Genomic DNA, 26,730 nt, shown 5'->3' with positions numbered 1-26,730 from the left:
TGGCCAGCATTTCCTCATGTGCTACTTGAATTTGAAGCAGCTAATCTAATATGCAGCACCGCTCCAAGACAAGATCAACAGTAATAGTTTTTAATAGAGCTCATGCCAGGGCTTCTTTTTAAAATTGCGTGGGTTTTTATAGCTGGATCAGAGATGCAGTCTGGTACACAGCGTTCCCTTTCATTATCTTGGTAATTAGCTCTCATGTTCATGGTCTTTGGGAGCTCTCCACTTTATATTGTTTCTAGACTCAAGCAGCTGGGTGCAATTTCACCAGCATCAGCAATGGCAGGAGCAATATTCAGCCGTCTTTAGCACTGCGGCACAGAACAGCGCACTTGCTCTCGAGATCTCGCTGGAGTCTGGGGGGACTGAGACAGACAAAGAGATTGCTGCCAGCCCTGGCTAATGACAGTGATAGGACAGTGCCCCCTAAAGACAGAACTGTCGAATGGATAAAGGTTTGTGCGTGTGCGTGTGTGTGTGTGTGTGTGCGCGTGTGTGTTATGCGTGAGTGTGCACAGCAGTTGACAATGCCTGCAAGTGATGTCAATGGCCCTCCGCGCAACACGTTTAATTATTAACAGACAAGAGAACTTTGGAGAGGACACTCAAGAGGTGCCAATTAAGTGAAACGTATGAACCTATGGGATTGCTTCATAAAATGGAAACAATTGTGATGATTAGGAGGTCACCCACTGACCACTATTAGGTTAAGCCATTGAAGAAAAAATATCATCCATTGCAGAAATGTTTTAATTAGTTTCAGCTCTTCAACAGTCAGATACCAGAGGTTTCAAGATTATTATGTATTTATTTATTTTATTTATGTTTTTACAGACGCTGAATTTTGTAACTTCTAGAAGCTGAAAACAATTAAAAAGGTCCAATTAAGCCTCATTATTGTGACCGCCATGACATACCTAGGTGCAATAAACAAACCAGGGCATAATTCAAAGATCTTAATGGCCTGTCAAATTGTGTTATCCTTCTCAAACAATAACAAAAACATCATTATCAACAACAGCACTGTTAAAACAGAAGCCTTGTTCTGCCGTTCATTTCCTATCAGCCGTTGTGTGTGTGTGTGTATATGTGTAATATATATATCGGGTATGTCTGCTCACGGTGAATAAGTGTTTGGCTGCATGATGTATTTTGAGTACATTACACTGCAATAGGTGGAAGCATCAGGTAGAGCACGAGAAAGGATGATGATAGTTTGGATGTAAATGAGAAATCGTAGCCTGGCCATCTCAGGGGGGGAGCCGAGAGTCGAGAAAAAGGAGATGGAAGGCCAGGGGCTGCAGAAGACGGCTGCATTTGATTTCCCTCAAGAGACCATCAGAGTGCGGACGTTGTGGTACTATGCATTCAAGCTTCCTGTTTGTTGTTCTTGCTCCAAGCTGTAAAGTTTCAGAAGCAATGTAATTTACCTCAAGAAAACCAGCCTTGCGTCTGCCCCAGAACCCCAGCAAATTCCACACTACTTCTTAGTGACAAGTGTATTTATCAATTATGAGAAATGCAACTTCTGCAGTGCACTAAGAGTAGTGCTAATGGACTAAGACTACAGACTAATTCTGAGATGGTATAATGACAGTCAAAGAAATCCACATAAACAAACCGAAGGGTATTTGGTGGAAAAGTCAGACATACAGCTGAATAAAGCTTTAATTGCATTTGCATTATAGCAGGATGTTTTTTGATCTGTTGCAGAGCTTCTCTTTATGGAAATCCTATTCAAAGTACTGAACTGTGTAATTCTGAAAAGGTGCTATTATTCCCAGGAATTCAATATTATTTGCATATTCATTAGGATTAAGATTATGCAGCTCAGTTTTTAAGTCAATTTGTATTACTCAAGAGACACAAAAGACAATGCAAAAACTGATCAAAATCTATGATTAAAGGAAAAACGCAACGCAAACCCTCATTTTGTTAAGGCTGCCAAACGTGTAGCATTTAAACACAAATTCAGCTATTACATTTCCTGACAACTTGCACAGCAGTTGCTGAACTGGTAAAAAGAAAAGTACGGCTCTCTTTGCATTTTCGCTAGAAGCTTCAGCATCTTTAATTTCTTGTGTTGCAGATGAAAATGTTCCGCTTTGTTTTGGTGCGATTAGGGAGCAAAACATGTTTTTGATGGCAACAACATATGACAGGGAATACATGCATATTCACTTTGGGACATTTACTTTGTTTACTTTTGGAATCTAATTTTCTAACATTATGTTTCTTATCGGTATTTATGATGAGAGTTAAATCTTTAGCTCTGCAAAACTCCCCAATGCATGGGAGGGCTTTTACAGTCTTATTAACCCATATCATATGTAAATCAAACACCATCTTCAGTGTGGAACAGAACTAAACACAGTTCTGTTATTCTTGGCAGTAAGAGGATTAGTGCCAACAGTGCTTGTGTTGGGGAAATCTTAGATGAAAGACCCTGACATGAGAGAAGATCCTCCTTTTATGCTCTTATCAACCAGAGATCCAAAAAGTGGACTAAAAGATAAAAGACCTCTAAAACATGTACAATATAAAATGTTATACCAAATAAACACAAAACTGCTCAGAATCATGTCTTATGATAATGCATAACATCAATCAAAAAGCGGCAAATTAAGCTTTACTTTAAGGATACGGACTTTGTTACTTAACTGCAAATTGAGAGGTGGAACAGGAGAAGACTCCCTCAACGCAAAACATTAATGGAACTTCCTGTGTGCTTATCGACACTCCTCCATATGTAAATGCTGGTGGCAGGAACAAAAATATCTAACAATGGGTCTGACCAATGGTGCATTTCAATCGTGATATCTGTAATTGTTGCAAATATTTAAATTAAAATAAAATAAAATAAAATATCAACTTGGAACTTAAACAGTGGGTTTAGTCACAATCAAAGATCCCCAAAGAACAACGATGAATTCACTAAAGTGCAGTGCAGTGCAGGAATAAGGCAGGAGGGAGGTTTAAAAATGCAAAACAGTTTAAACCCAGACACCTCTCTTCAGCTGCGAGAAATGCCACTGAATGGGTAATGTTCACAATATGGAACATCAGACACCAGTTTAATTTCTCAAAAAATAGGTGGCGCCTGCTCAAGCACGCTTTTGGGCATGAGCTGGGGATTTGTGGCACAGAAGGAAGTGCACAGCCACCACCGCCCCCCGGGTGAATTTATGCATTTGTTTATGCATTTCCCACATTTGAGTTCCCTCCTATTTTAGTACTGAGCTGTGCAAAACCATGCTTAGCTCCTGAGATGTGGTAAACCAGCTCACACAAATGTAATGAATGGTGGAGCAAATGAAAGTGGTAAACAAATATTCACCGGGGACGGCCAATATCATTTTTAACTGCACAACTACTCCAGCACTAGCTGAACACCCATTTATCCTGGAAAGAAATAAAAGTACAGTACTGAGGAAATACTATTGGAGACAGTTATTATGAAATCAATACATAAATAAATAAAAGCTCAGTTCAGTAACTGACAACAAAATCCCAAATAAAGAGATAGGAAGTGTACTTCAAAAATCAACAGAAGATGCATCCAGTAATGCACCATTATCTTTTCATACTGATAAATTCCTAACTTTCTTTTCCAAATGGAGATAGGGATAAAGATGAATGCTTTGCAAACAGACTGAAGAGAGTCAAAACACATATGGGGGGAGTGTGTGTGTGTGTGGGGGGGGGGGTTCACATTAGACGTTGGATTACGTCAGGAAAGCGGATGAAAATCATACAGTGGCAAAAAGGATTACTTAGAACTAGATCATACAAGTGAAGGATAAGGATATTAGCATTCAGAGAAGCATGATTTCTTCTCCGGCTGCTTCCATATCAGTATCAGGTGGTCCGTCAAAAAGAGCGCAGCGTTGCAGACAGGGTGGGGGAGAGGGATGGGGCGGAGGGCTCCAGTGATGCCGAAGGGTTAAAACTCGTTTGCAGGATCTTTGGTTCTATAAATCATTGGTGGTTCCAAGGGAGCAATAGCATTGTGCTCCCTGTGCTCAACTTTCCTCAGCGTCTCCCTGTGACCCCCACCTCCTGCATAAAAGGCATATTTCACCTTCGCATGTGCCCAGATGAAAGAAAAATAATAAAAATGCAAAACAGTTTCTGGTTTAATCTGACAGTTTTTATGCAAATGAGCAAGTGTTCTCTGCTCTCAAAGGAATGTAGGCTGCCATCCGAACATTTTAATAATTTACATAGGAAATAGCTGAAAATAAGCAGTGTACAAAAACATAATCAAATTACCCTAGTGTGAATAAGGAGTGCAGGGGGATTTAATACACAACGCAGCTGTTGTATGGTAGCCATGTGGAACAAGACAAATGAAAAACCACGCCCTCTTGTCTTTGCTTGTCCTGCCTAGAGGAGATTGAACATTTTGTTTTGGAAGCCCAAAGACAAGATGGAAACTGGCCATCTTTGAAAAAGTGAGCACATCATTAGGCTGATTTAATACTTCGATCCTGCAATGGTGAGGAGATTTAAAACTTTAAAACTTCAAACGGGATCACGTACAGTACAGTGCTCATTATTAAGGTTGGATAACACTGCCTGTTTGCCTTATAAGCACCAGCAATGTTTTTCAAATGGGATGCCACCCAATCCAATGTGGTTGTTAAACAGCCTTGAAACTTGGCTGCACAAAAAAGCAAACTTAATCTTTACTTCATTTATTTACTTTTAAAAGGGGTTCTTTGAAAGCTTGAATCTCCCTCTCTTGCAGATTAAATAAATATATATTACACACTGGTATCAATAAAATCACTGTCTCAGCTGAAACATTTCTTAGCTTCCCTCAGAGCAAGCATACATCCACCAGATATCAATTATTATTAGCTTAGCAACACCAGCACACAAAAAATAACATTCAAATCACAACATTTACCATACATTCGATGAATATACTCTTTCAAGATTACATTTTTGTTTGTTCTCAGATCCATTCATTTTCTCTCTCTCTCTGCCTGTTCTTCAAAGCATACATCTTGCCAGGGTTCTTTGTATCGTCCGCAGCTTCTGTAATATTTTTGCATTTAGGGACCAGGTTTCACAGCCGTAAGTGAGCACTAGTAGTATGCATTGATCAAATACTTTTCTCTTCAGGCAAATGGGTAGATTTCCTTTCAACAGCGTGCGGTTTTGTTCAAATGAACCCCCTCGCATTTTCACTATTAATTTTGTCCACATCTCCATCTGTACTGATTTGCTGTCCAAGGTAGACATCCCTTAATATTAAAGTACCTTTTGATATACTGCTGTTTTCTTAGTTTTAACAAAACTGTTGAACATGTCTTACTCAAGCTCATTATAAATCCAGATTTAATTTTGCTTGCATCCGAGAATTCGTGAAATTTAAGCTGCAGGTCTTCAGGTGGCAAAATTGTAACTTGTTCAAATAAGCTCCGTTCATCTTGATTCCATTTTTGTCCTTTTTCAAGAATTGCCATGAAGAGTCTTGGACCTTGGGTCGCCTTCACGTACTCCTTTACAAATCAAGCTCTGGTCAGTGTCTTGGTGGAGTCGGATTGTGGATGTGGCATTGTTGAATATAAAAGTAGTGAATAATAGTGATATATCCGGAAAATATTTGATTTCTTAGAGCTCCGATGATACTTTGAATCTCAAGATTTCCTAGTAAATAAAGCCAAGGCACAAAGGAAGATATTTCCACTTCTGAATTTGGCTTGATCTCTTGGATGGATGAAGTCTAGAATGTTTTGAAGGCAAGGTGTTAACAAGTTTATATGAAATATGTTGCATATAGTTTGATTATCAATATTATTAATACAATGTATATTATAGTAACATCATTAATATATTTACAGTGACCGAAAAAAGTATTTGATCCCTTGCTGATTTTGTACGTTTGCCCACTGACAAAGAAATGATCAGTCTATAATTTTAATGGTAGGTGTATTTTAACAGTGAGAGACAGAATAACAACAAAAAAATCCAGAAAAACGCATTTCAAAAAAGTTATAAATTGATTTGCATGTTAATGAGGGAAATAAGTATTTGATCCCCTATCAATCAGCAAGATTTCTGGCTCCCAGGTGTCTTTTATACAGGTAACGAGCTGAGATTAGGAGCACTCTCTTAAAGGGATTGCTCCTAATCTCAGCTCGTTACCTGTATAAAAGACACCTGTCCACAGAAGCAAGCAATCAATCAGATTCCAAACTCTCCACCATGGCCAAGACCAAAGGGCTGTCCAAGGATGTCAGGGACAAGATTGTAGACCTACACAAGGCTGGAATGGGCTACAAGACCATCGCCAAGCAGCTTGGTGAGAAGGTGACAACAGTTGGTGCGATTATTCGCAAATGGAAGAAACACAAAATAACTGTCAATCTCCCTCGGTCTGGGGCTCCATGCAAGATCTCACCTCGTGGAGTTTCAATGATCATGAGAACGGTGAGGAATCAGCCCAGAACTACACGGGAGGATCTTGTTAATGATCTCAAGGCAGCTGGGACCATAGTCACCAAGAAAACAATTGGTAACACACTACGCAGTGAAGGACTGAAATCCTGCAGCGCCCGCAAGGTCCCCCTGCTCAAGAAAGCACAAGTACAGGCCCGTCTGAAGTTTGCCACTGAACATCTGAATGATTCAGAGGAGAACTGGGTGAAAGTGTTGTGGTCAGATGAGACCAAAATCGAGCTCTTTGGCATCAACTCAACTCGCCGTGTTTGGAGGAGGAAGAATGACCCCAAGAACACCATCCCCACCGTCAAACATGGAGGTGGAAACATTATGCTTTGGGGGTGTTTTTCTGCTAAGGGGACAGGACAACTGCACCGCATCAAAGGGACGATGGACAGGGCCATGTACCGTCAAATCTTGGGTGAGAACCTCCTTCCCTCAGCCAGGGCATTGAAAATGGGTCGTGGATGGGTATTCCAGCATGACAATGACCCAAAACACACAGCCAAGGCAATAAAGGAGTGGCTCAAGAAGAAGCACATGAAGGTCCTGGAGTGGCCTAGCCAGTCTCCAGACCTTAATCCCATAGAAAATCTGTGGAGGGAGCTGAAGGTTCGAGTTGCCAAACGTCAGCCTCGAAACCTTAATGACTTGGAGAGGATCTGCAAAGAGGAGTGGGACAAAATCCCTCCCGAGATGTGTGCAAACCTGGTGGCCAACTACAAGAAACGTCTGACCTCTGTGATTGCTAACAAGGGTTTTGCCACCAAGTACTAAGTCGAAGGGGTCAAATACTTATTTCCCTCCTTAACATGCAAATCAATTTATAACTTTTTTGAAATGCGTTTTTCTGGATTTTTTTGTTGTTATTCTGTCTCTCACGGTTAAAATACAGCTACCATTAAAATTATAGACTGATCATTTCTTTGTCAGTGGGCAAACGTACAAAATCAGCAGGGGATCAAATACTTTTTTCCCTCACTGTATATATACATATATTATATACATATATACACTCACCTAAAGGATTATTAGGAACACCTGTTCAATTTCTCATTAATGCAATTATCTAACCAACCAATCACATGGCAGTTGCTTCAATGCATTTAGGGGTGTGGTCCTGGTCAAGACAATCTCCTGAACTCCAAACTGAATGTCTGAATGGGAAAGAAAGGTGATTTAAGCAATTTTGAGCGTGGCATGGTTGTTGGTGCCAGACGGGCCGCTCTGAGTATTTCACAATCTGCTCAGTTACTGGGATTTTCACGCACAACCATTTCTAGGGTTTACAAAGAATGGTGTGAAAAGGGAAAAACATCCAGTATGCGGCAGTCCTGTGGGCGAAAATGCCTTGTTGATGCTAGAGGTCAGAGGAGAATGGGCCGACTGATTCAAGCTGATAGAAGAGCAACTTTGACTGAAATAACCACTCGTTACAACCGAGGTATGCAGCAAAGCATTTGTGAAGCCACAACACGTACAACCTTGAGGCGGATGGGCTACAACAGCAGAGGACCCCACCGGGTACCACTCATCTCCACTACAAATAGGAAAAAAAGGCTACAATTTGCACAAGCTCACCAAAATTGGACAGTTGAAGACTGGAAAAATGTTGCCTGGTCTGATGAGTCTCGATTTCTGTTGAGACATTCAGATGGTAGAGTCAGAATTTGGCGTAAACAGAATGAGAACATGGATCCATCATGCCTTGTTACCACTGTGCAGGCTGGTGGTGGTGGTGTAATGGTGTGGGGGATGTTTTCTTGGCACACTTTAGGCCCCTTAGTGCCAATTGGGCATCGTTTAAATGCCACGGCCTACCTGAGCATTGTTTCTGACCATGTCCATCCCTTTATGACCACCATGTACCCATCCTCTGATGGCTACTTCCAGCAGGATAATGCACCATGTCACAAAGGTCGAATCATTTCAAATTGGTTTCTTGAACATGACAGTGAGTTCACTGTACTAAACTGGCCCCCACAGTCACCAGATCTCAATCCAATAGAGCATCTTTGGGATGTGGTGGAACGGGAGCTTCGTGCCCTGGATGTGCATCCCACAAATCTCCATCAACTGCAAGATGCTATCCTATCAATATGGGCCAACATTTCTAAAGAATGCTTTCAGCACCTTGTTGAATCAATGCCACGTAGAATTAAGGCAGTTCTGAAGGCGAAAGGGGGTCAAACACAGTATTAGTATGGTGTTCCTAATAATCCTTTAGGTGAGTTTATATGTATATATATATATATGTATATATACATACACACACACATATACATATACACATATATATATATACACATATACATACATATACACATACAAACATATATACACATTAATACATATATATACATACATACACATTATATATACACACATATACACACATATATATATATATACATATATATATACACACATACACGCACAAATTTAAAAATGGTAAACTAATCTTGCACTTTGAAAACGAGATATTTGTTCAAAGTACTTTATAATATTTCAGTCTTAAATGCAAGATATGAGCAGACTACACACAATTATTTGTATTTATTATTATATATATATATATATATATATATATATATATATATATATATACACACACACCTAATAATCCTTTAGGTGAGTTTATATGTATATATATATATATATATGTATATATACATACACACACACATATACATATACACATATATATATACACACACACATATACATATACACATGTATATATACACATATACATACATATACACATACAAACATATATACACATTAATACATATATATATACATACATACACATTATATATACACACATATACACACGTATATATATATATATACACACATACACGCACAAATTTAAAAATGGTAAACTAATCTTGCACTTTGAAAACGAGATATTTGTTCAAAGTACTTTATAATATTTCAGTCTTAAATGCAAGATATGAGCAGACTACACACAATTATTTGTATTTATTATTATATATATATACACACACACTGCATTTTATTAATGATGTTTATAATCAAACTGTCTGCAACATTTCCATCTACCAAGAACTAAATGATGCAAACCTTCATTAAATAAACTTGTTTTCCTTTCCCCTCCATCAGTCTCTTTGACAGTGGAGGGAATTTTTTTGTTGATGCTGCACATGATAGTTTTCTGTCTGGGGTGATTTGTACCACTCAACTTGACCCATCCTATTTATTTATGTATTGCTTTGTTGCGATTATATTTTCCATATGCAAATCTGAGCGTGGCTAACATTTGCAGAACTTGCAGGGGCTTAGAGGACGCCGCAGACGCAACGGCTCTTCTCGTGTTCAGATTCAGTAAACACACGGCAGCGATTAGGGGGAAAGATGAGGAGCCCCATTTCCACCCTGACACCCAGCACTATCAGCCAGTACCAGTCCCTCCATCTCTGCCTTGAAGGCAAAGCCTTGCTGATGAAGATTAATGGAATCAGATTGGAAGTGACAGGGTTTAGACCAAAATCAGAATTGCCTCAGGCTGCATCCTCTCAGTTTAATTAGTCACTTAATGATCAGGAAAAATAAAGGCAAAATGACACACCCCCCACCCCCTCACATTACCAGTATACCTGAAAATGAAACCTCTCATCTTTACGTGTTCTTCTGGGTTCAGCAAAGGCTTCATATGTAGAACAAACTGTTACTTAATCTCCCTTGCTATTTAGCACATGGATATTGTGTGGGTTGAGTTGGGGCCTTGTATATCAAATACCCCTCATAATCATGCTAAAGGACTCTGCGAAACATTTTCTCCAGCCCCTAAGTGACACACTATCCTGCTCTCGCTCAATGTAAGCAATGTTCTGGCTCAGAATTATTGACCATCGTTTGTGGGTGGAAATCAACAACAATCCCATGTCTGTGCGTTGAGTAGGCAGGCCTTACTTGATTGAGTTCCTGAAATGGTCTTCAGCTGGGTTTTTCACGGTGCAGCTGTTGAGAACCCACAGATCAGCCTCCGATGCATTTTCTGGAGAGTGGGAGAAGAAAGGAGGCATGCGTTAGAAAAATCAGAGCTCCCACAAGGAACATCAGGCCCATTCCACATACTATAAATATTGCATTTCACTACTTATTCCACATCCACTCCAATACCCCATCCCCCTCGACTGAATCTCCCCTTTCAAGTGAGGGAAGAAGGGGTCTGAGGCTTCACATGAGCTCTAGGGGATTGGTGCGGTCTCTGTGTTGTGCTGCTAGGGGGGAATGTCACACTGTGTAATAAAAACACATCTAAAATTCTAGGGCAAGCTCCAATGTACTGTAGTCACCCCACCCCCTCTCCTTCCCCTTCCTTACTGAACTAGATACTTCACTTACTATCCATTACCGAGCCCCACTGAAGCATTCAGGACCGACCTCAAGACAGCTCTGTCACACAACATACCGATCTGGGCCGTGACAGTGGAGCTCCCCTCCTCCGAAACGTTCAGATCGTGAGGAATCTGCCAACATGCTTTAGCCATGTCAAGGCCAACACACCAATAGGTCTGTACAAGTCCAGACCAACGTACTGCAGGATTTCCCCAGACACATTCACACTATTTACTTATTTGAATGTTCTTGCTGACAACAAGTTGAGAAAAAGCACAACACAAAGCAGAACAATCTCAAATCTCGAAATCTAACCAAAACTGTGCGATAAAATAAGTAAACACTGAAGCAACCAAATAACTTCTCCTCAGTCTGTCTTTATAACCTCTTAAGAGAATGAGCATTGTGGGTCAGAAACAGTTTGTACAGCTCCTGCTATAAAGGGCAGTCACCTTAAATGACTCAGAATTATTGTCCTGCCTTGGGAGTGTTTACCATGATAGCCGACCACATGTGTCCTCCTACAGCAGTACAGCATAAACTGATGAGCTTAGTGCGATATCAACAAAAAGTCAATAAAACAAGCATGTTGAAGTAAAGATTAAGAGTTCTGGTGAGTTACGAAAGATATTAAGCTGCAAGAATTTTTTTTTTTTTTTTTTAAAGCACAATGATGTAAACAAGCAAAATGGCACTGACCTCGCAAACCTGTGAATAACATGTTATTTATACAGTTTGAAATTTCAATATGTCAAAGAAAATCCACAGCAAAAAGGACTGGCTTGAGCAGCTCAGTGCAGTAAAGATGTCAAAAGTGAATACTGGTCTCATAACCCATTAATCTTTGCTGGTGCTCTGGTTTAAATTCTTGTGTTTTATTTAAACACGCGTCATCTGATAACTAATTCCTCCGCCTAATCGGTAAACCTCTGAAAGGGAATCTGAGCTTGCTGACCCAGTTCAATGTCTCCTATTCACCATGTTCATATGAGAACAGATGTTACTGCTCCTGACAGACTCACCTGTCAGAGGGGAAGGTTGCATTGTGTGGGATGAGTGCACCAAAAAGGTTGTTAGGTTGATTTTGTGTTCTTTATAAATCAAACCTTCAATATAAAACTACTGGACAGCCACAGTCTAAACTGGCACGAAAACCAGGCATTAACGGTGTGAATATGGAAAACTAGAAGCACGGTCCTCTTCTCTCATAGTGGGCATTCGAAAACAAAGGCCATTTCATAGCAAAGAATAATGGACCAGAAACCTCCATTTATATCGCACAAAATTAACATGACTGATGTCCAATGACCTATACAAGAAAAGACGGTGCTATCTGACTGGAGGAAAAGCCAGCTGTCACCTGCAGAAGAAAAAGATGTGGGACACAATGACCAAAACATGCTAGAGGGATAAATTCCTGAAGCTATCATTAGGGTAAACAAAACCATATGTAAAAGGACTGCGTTGGCGAAACTTCAGACACAGAAAATGCTAAGAATACTGTAAAATAATACAAATTGACAATTGTGCAGTTGCTACTGGCAGGTGAAAGATCAGCCAAATAACTTGATTTTCAATTTCATCTAAGCATTACTATTAAAATATTCCAGCTATTGAGGAATAAACTGGGAATTAATTGTACATTGATTGCAAGTAAAGATATTATATTTGAAATAGCTAATAATGACTGTTACATGATTGCAGATGTTGTTCCTCCATACCAAAAAAGCTTCATAAAAGTTTTTTTTTTTAAATTGTTCACTTGGCAGCATCTAGGGTGCTCCACTGAACGACACAAGAGAGAGCCAAAGGGAAAGTGGGTTTGGGTCGGGGGTTAACACAGTGACGTTGGAAGATGAGAGCCAAGGAATGTCTCCACTCTCCAAAGGTAAGAAAAAAAAGCAGCTGTCATTCTGGAGACTGCACAGGGCATGAGGGCAGACTGGCACGGTCTCCCCGGCTGCATTCCCCTGGCCCACACTGGCTTCTCATCTGGCAGCTGCATGAACTGCGCCGAAAAAACAACAGTGCTTGTGGGAGGCCAGCGACTCCACTAGCTCCAGGGGTTTCCGCAGTAAAGCGTGGGTTAATGCGTGCTGCCAAAGACCTTAACCGTACACCCTGTCAAACCAGAGCGCATGCAGACTACCATCTCGGCTGCTCGAAAGCCTTGCACTAGCCTGTGGAGAAACACGATGGGGAAAAAACACAAAAACAAACAAACAAACAAACAGAATACCATCATCTAGCAGGAATTGATAAAGGTATGCATTCGCTTAAGGCGGATGATTATTAGTGAACGGCTTTCCAATCCAACAAAGTGATGGGCTACGCTTTCTCTATACGAAAAGCACGAAACGAGGTTCTTTTTAAAAATATATATCGCATTCAACCTGTTACCAGAAAATTAGACTAGCAGTCACACAGATTACAAACAGTCTCCACAAGTTTCTATCTGCTGTTTATGTAAGTGATTGGATAGCCACTCGACAGACAAAGAAAACTCCTTGGAAAGCAGATGCATACAAATGGCACACGTTTCATTGTGCCAAAAAAACAGTGGGACTGCAATCAGAATGTATTTACTTTTTTTTACCCCACATACACCAGTAAATCAGCAAGAACTATAGTTTCAATTACAAAGAAGAAATATTATTGTCTCCTGTGTTGTCACATTTATTAGTTTGTTATCAGGAATAATCTATAACAAAAGCCATGTTTGCAGCACAATCAGGCCCGAGCTTGCAGCACAATTCCACGCCAGATTATGAGCAGTCACTGGGGGGAGAGCGCCGTGTTTACTGAACAGAGATTGAAGACATGGCTCCAGGACGGATTCGAACTAAGACACCGAAAAGGCACTGCACTAAGATGATTGGCTCAATCAGGATTTCACAAAGAACCAGAAGGCGGGGGGGGGGGGGGGGGTGGTGGAACTTAAAACTACTTCTTTGCAACTCCACAAAAATCATGTATTCCTAACTTAACCCAAAAGATACATTTGATAAGGTGAATGAAACACTGACCTTATCGGGTGCATCTCGAGGGATAAATAAACTTTAATGGAGCACATATTGTAGGTACTATAAAAACTTTGTGGAGAACACATTTCCCCATGCCAAGATAGCAGCAGGTCCAGCCTTTGTTCCCTCACCACAAATTACATCTCGTGCGAATCCAACGTTACATAGAGCTGCTTTATTATTTTCCACAGATGCATGAAAAACAAAATTACCTCTCTGATCTAAAGTTCTTGTTTTGTTAAGATTCAGTTTACCATAAGTTGTGAGGAATCTAGTACTAATTTTTAAAAATTATTATTCATTTTTTTTATTTTCTGTAAAGCCTCTTAACACCCACGTGTACCACATCATGTCTGCTGAAAGAACAGAGCACTCAGACAGGGTTATCTACAGCAGCATTTTAAAAAGTTAATTTCAAAATGTCAAGAGTCAGTCTGTGTGCTTTTGTTTTTGTTTAAGGCACTGAGATATTGACTATGATATTTGTTTGGGGAGGAAATAAACACTGCAGAAGAAGAGAACCATGGTTTAGCCTGAGGGAATGGCAGAAAAAATAAGGATTTGTACAAGAAGCCAAGAGTGCAGGGAAGACAGAAGACCTGCAGGCTGCAGTGGGAGGTTTCATGCCATTGAGGGTTGGTAACCAGGGGAGGAGGGGAACTGAATTGGTATGGGCTTATTGCACTCCAAAGGGCCTGAATACTAGGCCATGAAATCAACAGCATGCCTTATAGGCAGTCAGATTGAACAGACACAGTGATACATTGGCAAAACAAAACAACAGCGAGGCATAAAACATAGTTGACGAAACTTTACTGTTGTTATTTATGAGTATATGTTCCATTACATGCCATACAAATTTGCCTTTTAGCAAAACGTTCTTCCATAAATTAACATTTAATCCCTTTGTGCAATCCGAGATTGTTTCACACCACTCCTTCCTTGGTTCTTAACTGGGGACCAATATCTACACAGCATAAACAGACAAGTATAAAGGGAAATCTCCCTCAGTTGCCTGTCAGTGTGTCCGACTGTCACTGACCTTGTTTTACATAGGCAAATTCAGAGGATTCCATTTATATACAGACATACTACCGTCCTTACTCAAACCCCACCCATGACATGATATTACAATGTGGCCTGACACCAATAAACAAACTGCTAACAACTGAACTTGATCCTTGAGAAATGGGGAACCACCACTGAATCAATTAATGGGTGTGGGCAGGTCTTTAGAAAACAGCAGGTGTATAAAGGTGCAACTAATTGATTAATCGCCAAAAGCATGGTAAAGACTGTTGCAGAGGTAAGGCATGTGAGTCAGCATGCTGAAATAACTAGAGAGAAAAAAATCCAACATCAACGGCTTAATACAGCCTAACCTGGTTCCTGGGAAAACAAGAGAATTTGTCTGAATTTGCATTTTAAAAAAACAACAACAAAAAAACTGAACTAATGACAGATGCATTTACACAACATTCAGTTGAAAAGCTACCTAGCAGGAGAGGTTGTTCTCCAGGGTGTTATCTGATTCACGACTGTTGAACTGGTAACTGCCAAACAGCCTTCACTAACACACACTAAGCATGACACACTATGAGCAATTCATGAGATAAATGCACTGGGGGCCTGGAGTACCTGATAAACTTAATATTTTGGATCAGCAATGCTTTACATTTTCTTAATTATGACATGGGAATTGCCACACTGCACATTTCTCAGACAGGGCTGATCCTTAACAGGATACAACGGGAATCAGCATTTTTACCCTTTTACATAACCTTGAAAGTCATTTCCTAACTGTGTATAGATAAACATAGAAAACTAACCAAAACACCATACTTTAAGGTTTAAATTAAATAACTTACAGGACACATTGAATAAAGAATTAAAAAAAACGAAAATTATAGTAAACTAACTTAACACATAAACAGCTAGAACAGAATGTCAAAAAGTTTTATTTCAGGTGGAATGGAAAGTTTAAAATCACAGCCAAAGGTCTCTAATGTGAGTCACTGATAGATGTTTATGCATTGCAGACTACACTACATTCATGATGGTATGATCACAAACAAAATGACAAATGTTATTGACTGCAAGTGGATTTTTTAATCAAATAACTGCCTTTAATTAAATTGCTCTGTACATATAATTCTGTCATTCACAGCAATAAAGAAATATTATCCCACCATCATTTATCGAATGAATGTTGAATAGCTTGAGGAAAACGCATAATAATTTTAATAGCATTCTTACGCTCAGATCCCAAATCTGTGCATCTTAACCAATCTAGTCTAGATGAATGCGTTAGAACAGAGTTTAGATCTTTTTCATGCAACCTATCCCTCTACCAAGTATTAAGCTTTAGGAATGGGTCTATTACCTTAAAAACCTACTCGTTACCATAAGGATCTGATGTTCACATGATAATGCCTTCCCTATAAGGCAGAACCAGTGCCTGCACTCACACTTTGCCATTAATCGATTGTGTGCATTTAACAACCAGGTGTTTTATAGTGTATTGTATTGCACAAAAGCCACTCAATGCCAACAAAACATATAGGAACAGCTGCCTTTCAAGCAAGCATACTGACAGACCTGTGAAGAGCACTGAATCCTCATCAAGTACCCTAGTGGTGGACGACCACACACTACACAAATAGGTTTATGATTTCTCAGACCACGCCAGAGCCAGCAGACCACATCTCAACATTTGTTCCACATGGAATACACAGCCAGACTGCCATCAATTATTAATCTGCCAAAACAAGTTAGTTACATAAATGTCTTTCATGATTACCTTCAAACGGATCTGTTCTGCCATAAATCATGTGTGTGAAATTAGGTCGGGTGCAGCACTTACAAGTGGAATGCTAAATCTGAAAAGATAAAATGGTGTGTGAACATTGAGGAGGAGGAGAGAAAGAGGAACTGAATTCTACTGATGAAGTGCAAAAAGAAATTACATTGGATGCAACCTAAATGCATTAGATTAAATCAGGATAGTCCCTAAATTCACTACTAGTGGCCTTTAACCCTATTCTCCTTAGAAACTGCCAGTAGAAAAACAGACTGTGGTTTACACAACAGCATGAACTCAACAGTATCGGCTGGCACAGTGTCAGGGTTTCCAGGGGATTTTAAGAAAGACAACAATGTCCAACTGAGAATAAGTAACCTTGAGGATTCCTTTGGACAAAACAGCACTAATACTAGAAGTGCAAATAGGAATTATTAAACCAGCTTAAGAAAGCACATAATCAGGCAACATATGGTTCTTTTTTCAATGATTGATTGACTGATTACACACATTGTAGATATACCATGACATGAATCAAATCAAAACTGAACTTCCTGCCAAAGTCAAAATATCAAACTAATGCAGAGACCAAATCAACCAGTTGCATCATCAGTTGATAAAACTGACAGAATTGACAGAAAAACTGGATCTGTACAGAATATCATTTCTTGCCATGAAACATAACTGAGGAAACCGTAGATCAGGTTCTTATTAGTATGCATATAAAAACTATTGTCTCATTAGGTTTTTTTTTTTCCTTCCCACCTACTTGTAGCTACAACCGTTGTGCAGACTGCGAGGGCAGCCCATGCGTGCCACAGTCTGCAGGCTTTCAAATCATAGGGAGAAACCCACACATGGCCCTTCACAGCAGAGACGGCTGAATTAGTGCCAACTCAAAGCCATTTTGCCTGAGGTACAGTATGCTTCCCCATAACGTCTGGCTGCCACGACCCCAAACATATCATATAAGTTGTCGGAATAGATTTTTTCCCCTTAGATATCGCTAGGGAAAAGAAAACTAAACAAGAAAATGAAAGCACCACAGTTTACTCTCAAAACCACTTGCTGCCAAAATCCACTGGCTTTCAATCTGACTAGTTCTATTTAAATCGGGTCATTCCCTGTATTGTATTTCAGGAGCAGTGAGCATTTGCCCAGATATTTCATGTTTGGATTTTCTGATGCAGAACTCAGAGACAGCAGTAGCATTAATGGATTCATTGGCACTATAGCAAGCATCAAGGAAAAATACTACAGGCCTGAGGGATTCAGATGGTTTCTTGGTAAAATGTCAATATGCAAAATAAAATAAGGCTAAAAGGATAACAATGGATTGCTTAAGAAAATCCTAGCAGTCATTTATATGACAAACATTTACAAAATCAGAGATTGTAGGTGATATAAATAAGCAATTCTGTAGTTTGATAGTTAATCTTAGCTGGTGATGGGGTATTTCTAGGGTTAATTTAGATTGAATCACATATTCTAAAAATGATCACCTCCCACTCCCAGACTCAAAGCTTACAAAGCACTTATTAACCAAAACAAAGTGGGGCTCTGAGCACGCTCTGGCCAAAGGAAGGCCATCAAGCTTGCAGCACTGCTTTGTAAACAGGAGTAGCTGGTTGTTTGTTGTGTTCATGAGTCACCACTTCGCTTTGACTCACTCCAAAGACCCTCCCTATGTGGGATGACCACTGATACCGCACTGATTGTAAAGCCTTCAGGACTGACGTGATCTTCAGAACCCCAGCCAGTCCCGGCACTTTATCTCAATCAAACGGCTCCCACTTCTGGAAAAGGCCAAGAACAAAACGATAAATAAAAGCTGTTATTCCCCTTTCTTGAAGAGAGACCAGTTTGACCTCTGCCACAGAGAGGGGGCTGTGGGAGGTGGTAGTAGCACTAGAAAAAGACTATTTACAGCAGTATGTTCTCAACATATTCTGTGAGGAAGTGCTTTACGAGTAAAACCACGCTGATATAAACAAGATCATATGAACTGCTGTGACACTGTGGGTGTGTACTTGCAACAATTGTTTTTTAAGTTGGCCACTCCCCTTCATGTTTTACCAACATTTACACACTCAGACCCAAAAATGATACTTCCCATTATTCTCAGAAGATAGAAGTGGAGGATCTGTCAAGTTCTAGAGGGCAAAACAAAACGTACACAAAAACAGTATAAACAAGCGTGTGAATACTGTGCTTATTACAACTAACATATTTGCAGTTGCACACAAGCCAGTTTCTTGGTCACATCTTTAAAAAACAAAACAAGCCCATTAATCACAGAATGAGCCGAGGACAATGCTCTCGAGCTCAACATTATTATACTACGTCAAAGGGGAAAACAAACAAACAAACAAACAAACACAAAAATTAACAAAATAACATTAATGCATAAAGTGCTACTATGCTGTGTTGCTTTGGGATACTAAAATGTCACAGGGAGCTTGTGAGCCATTAAGCTTAATACTGCATCTACTAAACCCATAGTGCGCATTGCTAGCCTTGGAGGACCTCAAGTCAGCAGGTTTCTTTAAATTATAAACATCTTAAGACCGGAGAAAAGGGTTCATTTAGCCTGCTTAAATTAAGCCAATTATCACTTCAATTATGTAATAAAGAGATCAGGTGGAACACTACAGCACCAGGAGGACCCGGACTTGGAACTCAACCTTCAATACACATTAAAGAGTAATTGAATATGCGTTAATTATCTCATAATTGTGGTTTACGCCAATCAATAAGACGTTCATATCAATTCATTTCCAATGCACTGGTACACAACAAAGGAGACTATTCTAATACAGTACAGCCATTTAGGGGAAGCTTTAGAGATAAAGTAATTTCGGATGAGAAAACAAGCTAATTGCGCATCACAAATCGTTTACATTAATTGCAAAAGCGGGCTCAACTTGAAACCCTACATTAGGAAGTCATCTATTAAAGCATTGATATAACAAACTCGTAAAATGCATCAAGCACGAATACTGTCAATATCTATACACCAAAGCATGCAGGTCAGAAATCTTCCAAATGATGTTAAAAGTATCACTGGTGTAGAAAACTATTTTAAATCACAAGACAGCTTCCTCGCCAAACATTAATAATAATGCAATGGGATACAAAAGCCATTATATTGCTTTAAGACATTTTGTTGGGAGGAGGAAAAGGTAAAAAGGGGAAATTAATATTTCAATATCTCACAGATCCGATCCTGTCAGCTGTATTTTTCTTTGCATGAGGCTGTATTCCAGAGAACACTCAAAAAAAGTTAAGTCACCTGCCAGCACTCTTATGACAAGCTGTCAGGTCAGACTACATTGGGATATGTATATATGATATACACACACACGCACACACCAGTCTCTCAAATATTGAATTCTGTCATTACATTTTACCTGTTACTGTACTTGTTATTGGCAAATGGACACATAGGAATTTTACACTCCACTAGGAACACTTCCATTACAATTTCCTTAGTCTCTCTTGCATTGGTATTTCATTCAAGCATAACATTTGGAGGCAAAAGACTAATTACAACCATAGCCCAAGGAGAGGAATAAATCTACGAGTGAAATACAATTTGTACAAGTCACATACGATGGGACGCATCAATGTATCAGAGCCTCTCACAGATTTCAGAGTAATTTTGAAGCATGTTAAAAATATCTTTGGGGGAAGGGGGGATATTACTTAACATGAGGATAAAGATAAAAGATCGACAGGTTTTGGCAAATGCCCATCTTAGAAAAAAGTGAAAAAATGCAAAAACTACAGCAGGCAGTTAAAGGCTTTTTCTCTCTGGAACAGAACTATGTAGTCTGGGACAGCTTGCTGCAAATTAAAAATGAATGGTAGTCAAACTGAAATAGCTTCTAGGAAGGATTTGTAATTCGACATCTGCTACAATCTATATACTGAACCTCCATATACGACTATAACTTTTATAACTCATTATCAGACATAAGTTTATTTTAATATAATACATTCCTTCAACACTGGGAAACAATCATTCAAATGAATTTGGTAAAATCCCAACAATTGTAATAAAACCACAGGAAGAAAAAAAAAAAAAGTAAGATACCCCCCCTAAAAAACCACAACATATATTTTTACTTTACATTGCCACTTAATATGCAGTTATTCCCCCTTTGCAAGCACCACCACTACAAACACCTTAAGGACACACATTTGGGATTTCTGCTACTTTCAAGTTCTAGACCTCCTAAGTTATGGAATCACTGCAGAGAGATGGGTTAGGTCCTACTGTGACCTCACAGATATTTCAGGTCATTATAGACCAGGACTTAAATGTCCATACATTTTTTGAATGTCCTCCTTAAAAAAAAATATCAACATTTACCAAATTCTATCCCTTTCTGTGCGTGTATAGTAGAAGAACAACTACTGAAGGGTCCACATCTGTCACGGTTGGAGCCGGAATTCACGGATTGAGGGCTAGATTACAGGAGTAAGGAACAGCATAGGCAGGCAAAGGTAAGAAAAAAATATATACATGTATGTATTTTATCTCCCATCCCTGTAAGAAAAGGTGACAGTTTTACATTTTACAAGATGATGCAACGGACCAGAAAATGCCGGGTTGGGAAGAGAATACCTAAGGCAATTTCTTGAAACGGCTCAGTATAGAAACCCAGTAGGACGGAGGTTCCTTGAATTGCAGGGGTTATGCATTTCAATCCTACACCACTGCCCAGGAAAGAAACATCTAACCCACTGTTTGCAGCAAGGGCACACTCGCCTCAGTAATGGGGTTAGTGGCTTCCCAGCTGGGGAGAGAGAAGAGGAGGATATTAATAGATATCCTTCACCACCCACTGTGCAGATTGGAGGAAGGTCATTTGGAAGACAGGAGTTTCAAGTAAGCCTGAAGTAACTCTAACCCCATTCTGCTGCAAAGTGCAAGGATTACATGGAGTACAAGTTCATGCCAGACAAAATCCAGAGGTCTGAGTTGACCAGCCGGCCTGTGTTCAGCAGGAATGTTGCTCTTCATGACAATTTATATCGATTTGGTCTTTGTTCAAATTACGTAAGGTGATAGCATGATTTGAGCACTCAAATTGACAATTCAGGGAATGTATGTACGAATAAATAAAAAACGTTATTGTCCAGAGCAGATGAGGAAATGATTGTGTCCAGAGGCAATAGATGTTTTTTCCCCTAGTTTTGCAATTATGAAATGATATATAGTTTTGTTTTATTTCTGAGAAGGGATGTGTTTGGTATGCATGGATTAATGTAAACATTGTACAGTATGCATGTATATGCTAACTATAATATAATACTGTACACTGCAATTGTGCAACCTAGATAAACAGCAACTGTAGACAAACATCCACTCCATCACATCATTAATACCATTTAAAAAACATAAATGGTAAAAATGTAAATGAAGAATACACAGTAGGGTTAAATAAGTAAATTCAGTTTGCCAACACTGAGTAATGAAGCGCATCTCTCAGGACAGCTGAGGCTAAAGGAGAGGAATAGCAAGCGTGTATGTTTCTACTTCTGTCAAAAACAAGTGCTGCCACAACAGAAGGACGTGTGTGGTTACACAGTTTCCTCCCGCTTCTACACTTAAGGGTTGTGATTGGACAAGGCGGACGTTATTTAGACGACATACACCAAAACACAATGCAGCTGCAATGTCAAGGACCTACAAAAAAAATACCTTGCAGCTAGAATCTGGCCCAAACTCTGCTTCTCTGGGTTTTATTTGTACGTCATATATGTTGCAATTTCATTATATAAATGATAGCTTGTTGATGCTTTTTAGAAAGAAAAAACACTTAAGAACAAACAATGCCATGTGCAATAGGATTATTAGTTATGTTTTTGCAGACCAATCTTACCCATCTTACAATTTTCACACAATATGAAATACAATCCCTCATAAAATCAATTATATTTAACAAAGTAAATATATATCATCATCATCATCATTAGACTTTATTGATCCAATGCTGGCTGAAGGCCTCCCCAAGGTCACATCAGCAAAGCTTCTTATTTCGTCATCCCATTTTTTTATGTGGTCTTCTTCTAGGTCTTTTTAAATCTCTTAGGATTTATTCTTACAGCTGCTTCTGTCCGTTTTTGGTCTGTTCTTCTTGTGAGGTTTCCAGCCCATTGACATTTTATCATTTTCACTCTTTTGATGATGTCACATACTGTACTTGTTCTTTAATCCGTTTACTTGTTTTCCTGTCTTTTCTTGTATTCCAAGCATGCATTTTTGTGTTCTTTCCTGTTTCTGTATCATTTATAAGAAATGCTCTACTGAGATGCACTGATCAAACAATACTTTCAGATTCAGATAAATGGGTAGATTTCCTTTCAAATGGAAGGCCATTTCTACCAAATGTACATTTCCACCCCATTTGCACTCTTCTTTTGGTTTCTTCAAAAAGATCTCCATCAGCATTGATTCAAGTAATCATTAATTTTGACAAAGTACTTTCTGATCTACTTCTCTTTTCTTAGGTTTAACAAAACTGTAGAACATGAATTTGAGTCAAGTTTTATTGCACACATATCATCAGCCTATATTGATCTACTGCTGGATGAAAACCTCCCATAGATGTTTCCACTTTCTATGATCTGTAGATCTGTATATCTAGTTTTATTTTTTTCCCTCTCCCTCTACATCTTTCTAATATTTATCAGATGGCTTGAATATGATCTATCATGTTACATCACTTCTGTATCCTGCTACAGTGAGGGAAAAAAGTATTTGATCCCCTGCTGATTTTGTACATTTGCTCACTGACAAAGAAATGATCAGTATAATTTTAATGGTAGGTGTATTTTAACAGTGAGAGACAGAATAACAACAAAAAAATCCAGAAAAATGCATTTCAAAAAAGCTATAAATTGATTTGCATGTTAATGAGGGAAATAAGTATTTGATCCCCTATCAATCAGCAAGATTTCTGGCTCCCAGGTGTCTTTTATACAGGTAACGAGCTGAGATTAGGAGCACTCTCTTAAAGGGAGTGCTCCTAATTTCAGCTCGTTACCTGTATAAAAGACACCTGTCCACAGAATCAATCAATCAATCAGATTCAAAACTCTCCACCATGGCCAAGACCAAAGAGCTGTCCAAGGATGTCAGGGACAAGATTGTAGACCTACACAAGGCTGGAATGGGCTACAAGACCATCGCCAAGCAGCTTGGTGAGAAGGTGACAACAGTTGGTGCGATTATTCGCAAATGGAAGAAACACAAAATAACTGTCAGTCTCCCTCGGTCTGGGGCTCCATGCAAGATCTCACCTCGTGGAGTTTCAATGATCATGAGAACGGTGAGGAATCAGCCCAGAACTACACCGGAGGATCTTGTTAATGATCTCAAGGCAGCTGGGACCATAGTCACCAAGAAAACAATTGGTAACACACTACGCCGTGAAGGACTGAAATCCTGCAGCGCCCGCAAGGTCCCCCTGCTCAAGAAAGCACATGTACAGGCCCGTCTGAAGTTTGCCAATGAACATCTGAATGATTCAGAGGAGAACCGGGTGAAAGTGTTGTGGTCAGATGAGACCAAAATCGAGCTCTTTGACATCAACTCAACTCGCCGTGTTTGGAGGAGGAAGAATGACCCCAAGAACACCATCCCCACCGTCAAACATGGAGGTGGAAACATTATGCTTTGGGGGTGTTTTTCTGCTAAGGGGACAGGACAACTGCACCGCATCAAAGGGACGATGGACGGGGCCATGTACCGTCAAATCTTGGGTGAGAACCTCCTTCCCTCAGCCAGGGCATTGAAAATGGGTCGTGGATGGGTATTCCAGCATGACAATGACCCAAAACACACAGCCAAGGCAACAAAGGAGTGGCTCAAGAAGAAGCGCATTAAGGTCCTGGAGTGGCCTAGCCAGTCTCCAGACCTTAATCCTATAGAAAATCTGTGGAGGGAGCTGAAGGTTCGAGGTGCCAAACGTCAGCCTCGAAACCTTAATGACTTGGAGAGGATCTGCAAAGAGGAGTGGGACAAAATCCCTCCTGAGAGGTGTGCAAACCTGGTGGCCAACTACAAGAAACGTCTGACCTCTGTGATTGCCAACAAGGGTTTTGCCACCAAGTACTAAGTCGAAGGGGTCAAATACTTATTTCCCTCATTAACATGCAAATCAATTTATAACTTTTTTGAAATGCGTTTTTCTGGATTTTGTTGTTGTTATTCTGCCTCTCACTGTTAAAATACACCTACCATTAAAATTATAGACTGATCATTTCTTTGTCAGTAGGCAAACATACAAAATCAGCAGGGGATCAAATACTTTTTTCCCTCACTGTGCTTCTCTTTGTTGGGTGAAGTCCAGGTTGTTTATGATAATTTATAGAACTTGTATACATAAAAAACTAAAAAACAAACTGTGTAACAGCCTCAGCACCTATTTGAATAGTAACCTATCTACTTTACTTAAGTTTTCAAAACACGCATGCATTATTCCAGTTTCCATAACTGTTGTCTAAAATAGCACTTCCAATAATATATCAGCAAGAAAAAGTATTTATTCTTTGCAGTACTGTTTTCTCTCATTACACTTGGTAAGAGACGCTGGGTTTTAAACAGCGAGATCAACTGCTGTCTCACTGGGGCGAGACTGGGCCTGTCAGTTCTCCTGGGAGGTTTAACATGGTTACCCATGAGCACGAGAAGCACTTTGAATACAGGCTGCAACATAAACATCAGGAAGGCATATCCATCTACAAAGATTTGTTCAACAGCTGCAGCAAATTATGACACTATTTACACTTAAAATATTTAAATGAAAAACAACACAAGTGTAGAGCGTACTGAAGTAGTTCTGTGCTGAGTATAAACACGCAGGCTGTAACGTCTTAATGCCAGCAGCTTGAGCTAAGACCAATAACTAATATGATGATTAGTTGTATGTTGTGAAATGTAACTCCAGACAAGAGTAACTCAGAAAATACAGTAAAAAGTGGTTTAAAAATTCCTGTTCAAATAAGCCGTTTTGCAAGAGAAGTTGAAGGCCGTGGTTCCCAACCCTGGGCCCGGAGGACCACTGTGTCAGCTGGCTTTCATTCCAACTGAGCTATTAATTGAACTAATGATTGTCTTATTTCAACCTTGTCAGATGTTTTCAGCACTTAAACAGGTGGAGATTGTTCAGGTCAGTAGGTGACAATGGTGCTGGGATGAAAACCAGCAGACACCTGGGGCCCTGCAGGACCTGGGTTGGGAACCATTGGTTTAAATGGCATGAAATCATTTATGGACTCAGCTGGAAGGGAATCTGACATGTTTCATCATTTACTCTGATCCGGCGTGGAAGATGTTGGACTTTGAGTGAACAAAGAAAGAACTATTCTATTTCAGGACTCTCAGACTAGGGGGGATTTTGTCAGAAGAAACAGATTTGAATACACTAGAACTTATTTTCAGCTAGAAAATTAGCCTAAACCAAAACAATCCACTAAACTATAAATATTAATTGTGTGGTGTTGTCTTGAAGTATGTACTTTGAAAAAATGTTTAGGGCCCTGTATTTTACACAACCACATTTCTTAGGTTGTACTTTATTCCTTTCTTTATCATTCTAATATATATGTTACAGCATGGATGTTATGATTTCAGTATTGTATATGCATTAGTCTTGGAATCATTACTTTTTGATAAATTGTGTCTTCCTACTAGTAAATTAAAAGATTAAAATTTACATATTTTAAGAATTAACACTGAAAAAGATGTATTGGTAATAACTAAAATGTCCATAACTGTTGCCGCTAGATGCACCACTGCATGTTAATAGAATGACTAATTGAGATGATAAAAGGAATCCAGAGATTATTAATCAATAAATGGTTTAATTAAGCAAACTATATTGACCACCTTTCGCTGGGAGGAATGGAGCGCAGCCTATGGAAACTGGTTACGTAAAACACAGGTCCAAAGCATTTGAAATATATGGGACCAAACCAGACCGAGGCATGATTATGCAATTCCATTTTGAATGCGTACCACAGCCAAGATGACCACTCAGAATTCAATGTATGATTTAAGAGAGCGTT

The 26,730-nt window shown here is 39.4% G+C and overlaps 1 protein-coding gene across 1 annotated transcript in view; it reads right to left on the bottom strand.

Moving 5' to 3' along the window:
- The window catches only part of cdkal1 (CDK5 regulatory subunit associated protein 1-like 1), a 399,108-nt gene that overhangs the window by 327,663 nt on the left and 44,715 nt on the right, over positions 1-26,730 (bottom strand). Inside the window, exon 4 of the mRNA XM_066690832.1 lies at positions 10,399-10,483. Coding sequence (XP_066546929.1) covers positions 10,399-10,483 — 85 coding nt within the window. The remainder of the gene's footprint in view (positions 1-10,398; positions 10,484-26,730) is intronic.

The sequence above is a fragment of the Amia ocellicauda genome, chromosome 18 (assembly GCF_036373705.1).
Source record: "Amia ocellicauda isolate fAmiCal2 chromosome 18, fAmiCal2.hap1, whole genome shotgun sequence".
Taxonomy (NCBI): domain Eukaryota; kingdom Metazoa; phylum Chordata; class Actinopteri; order Amiiformes; family Amiidae; genus Amia; species Amia ocellicauda.
The sequence above is the reverse complement of the archived record's forward strand: the minus strand, read 5'-3'. Positions and strand labels throughout refer to the sequence as shown.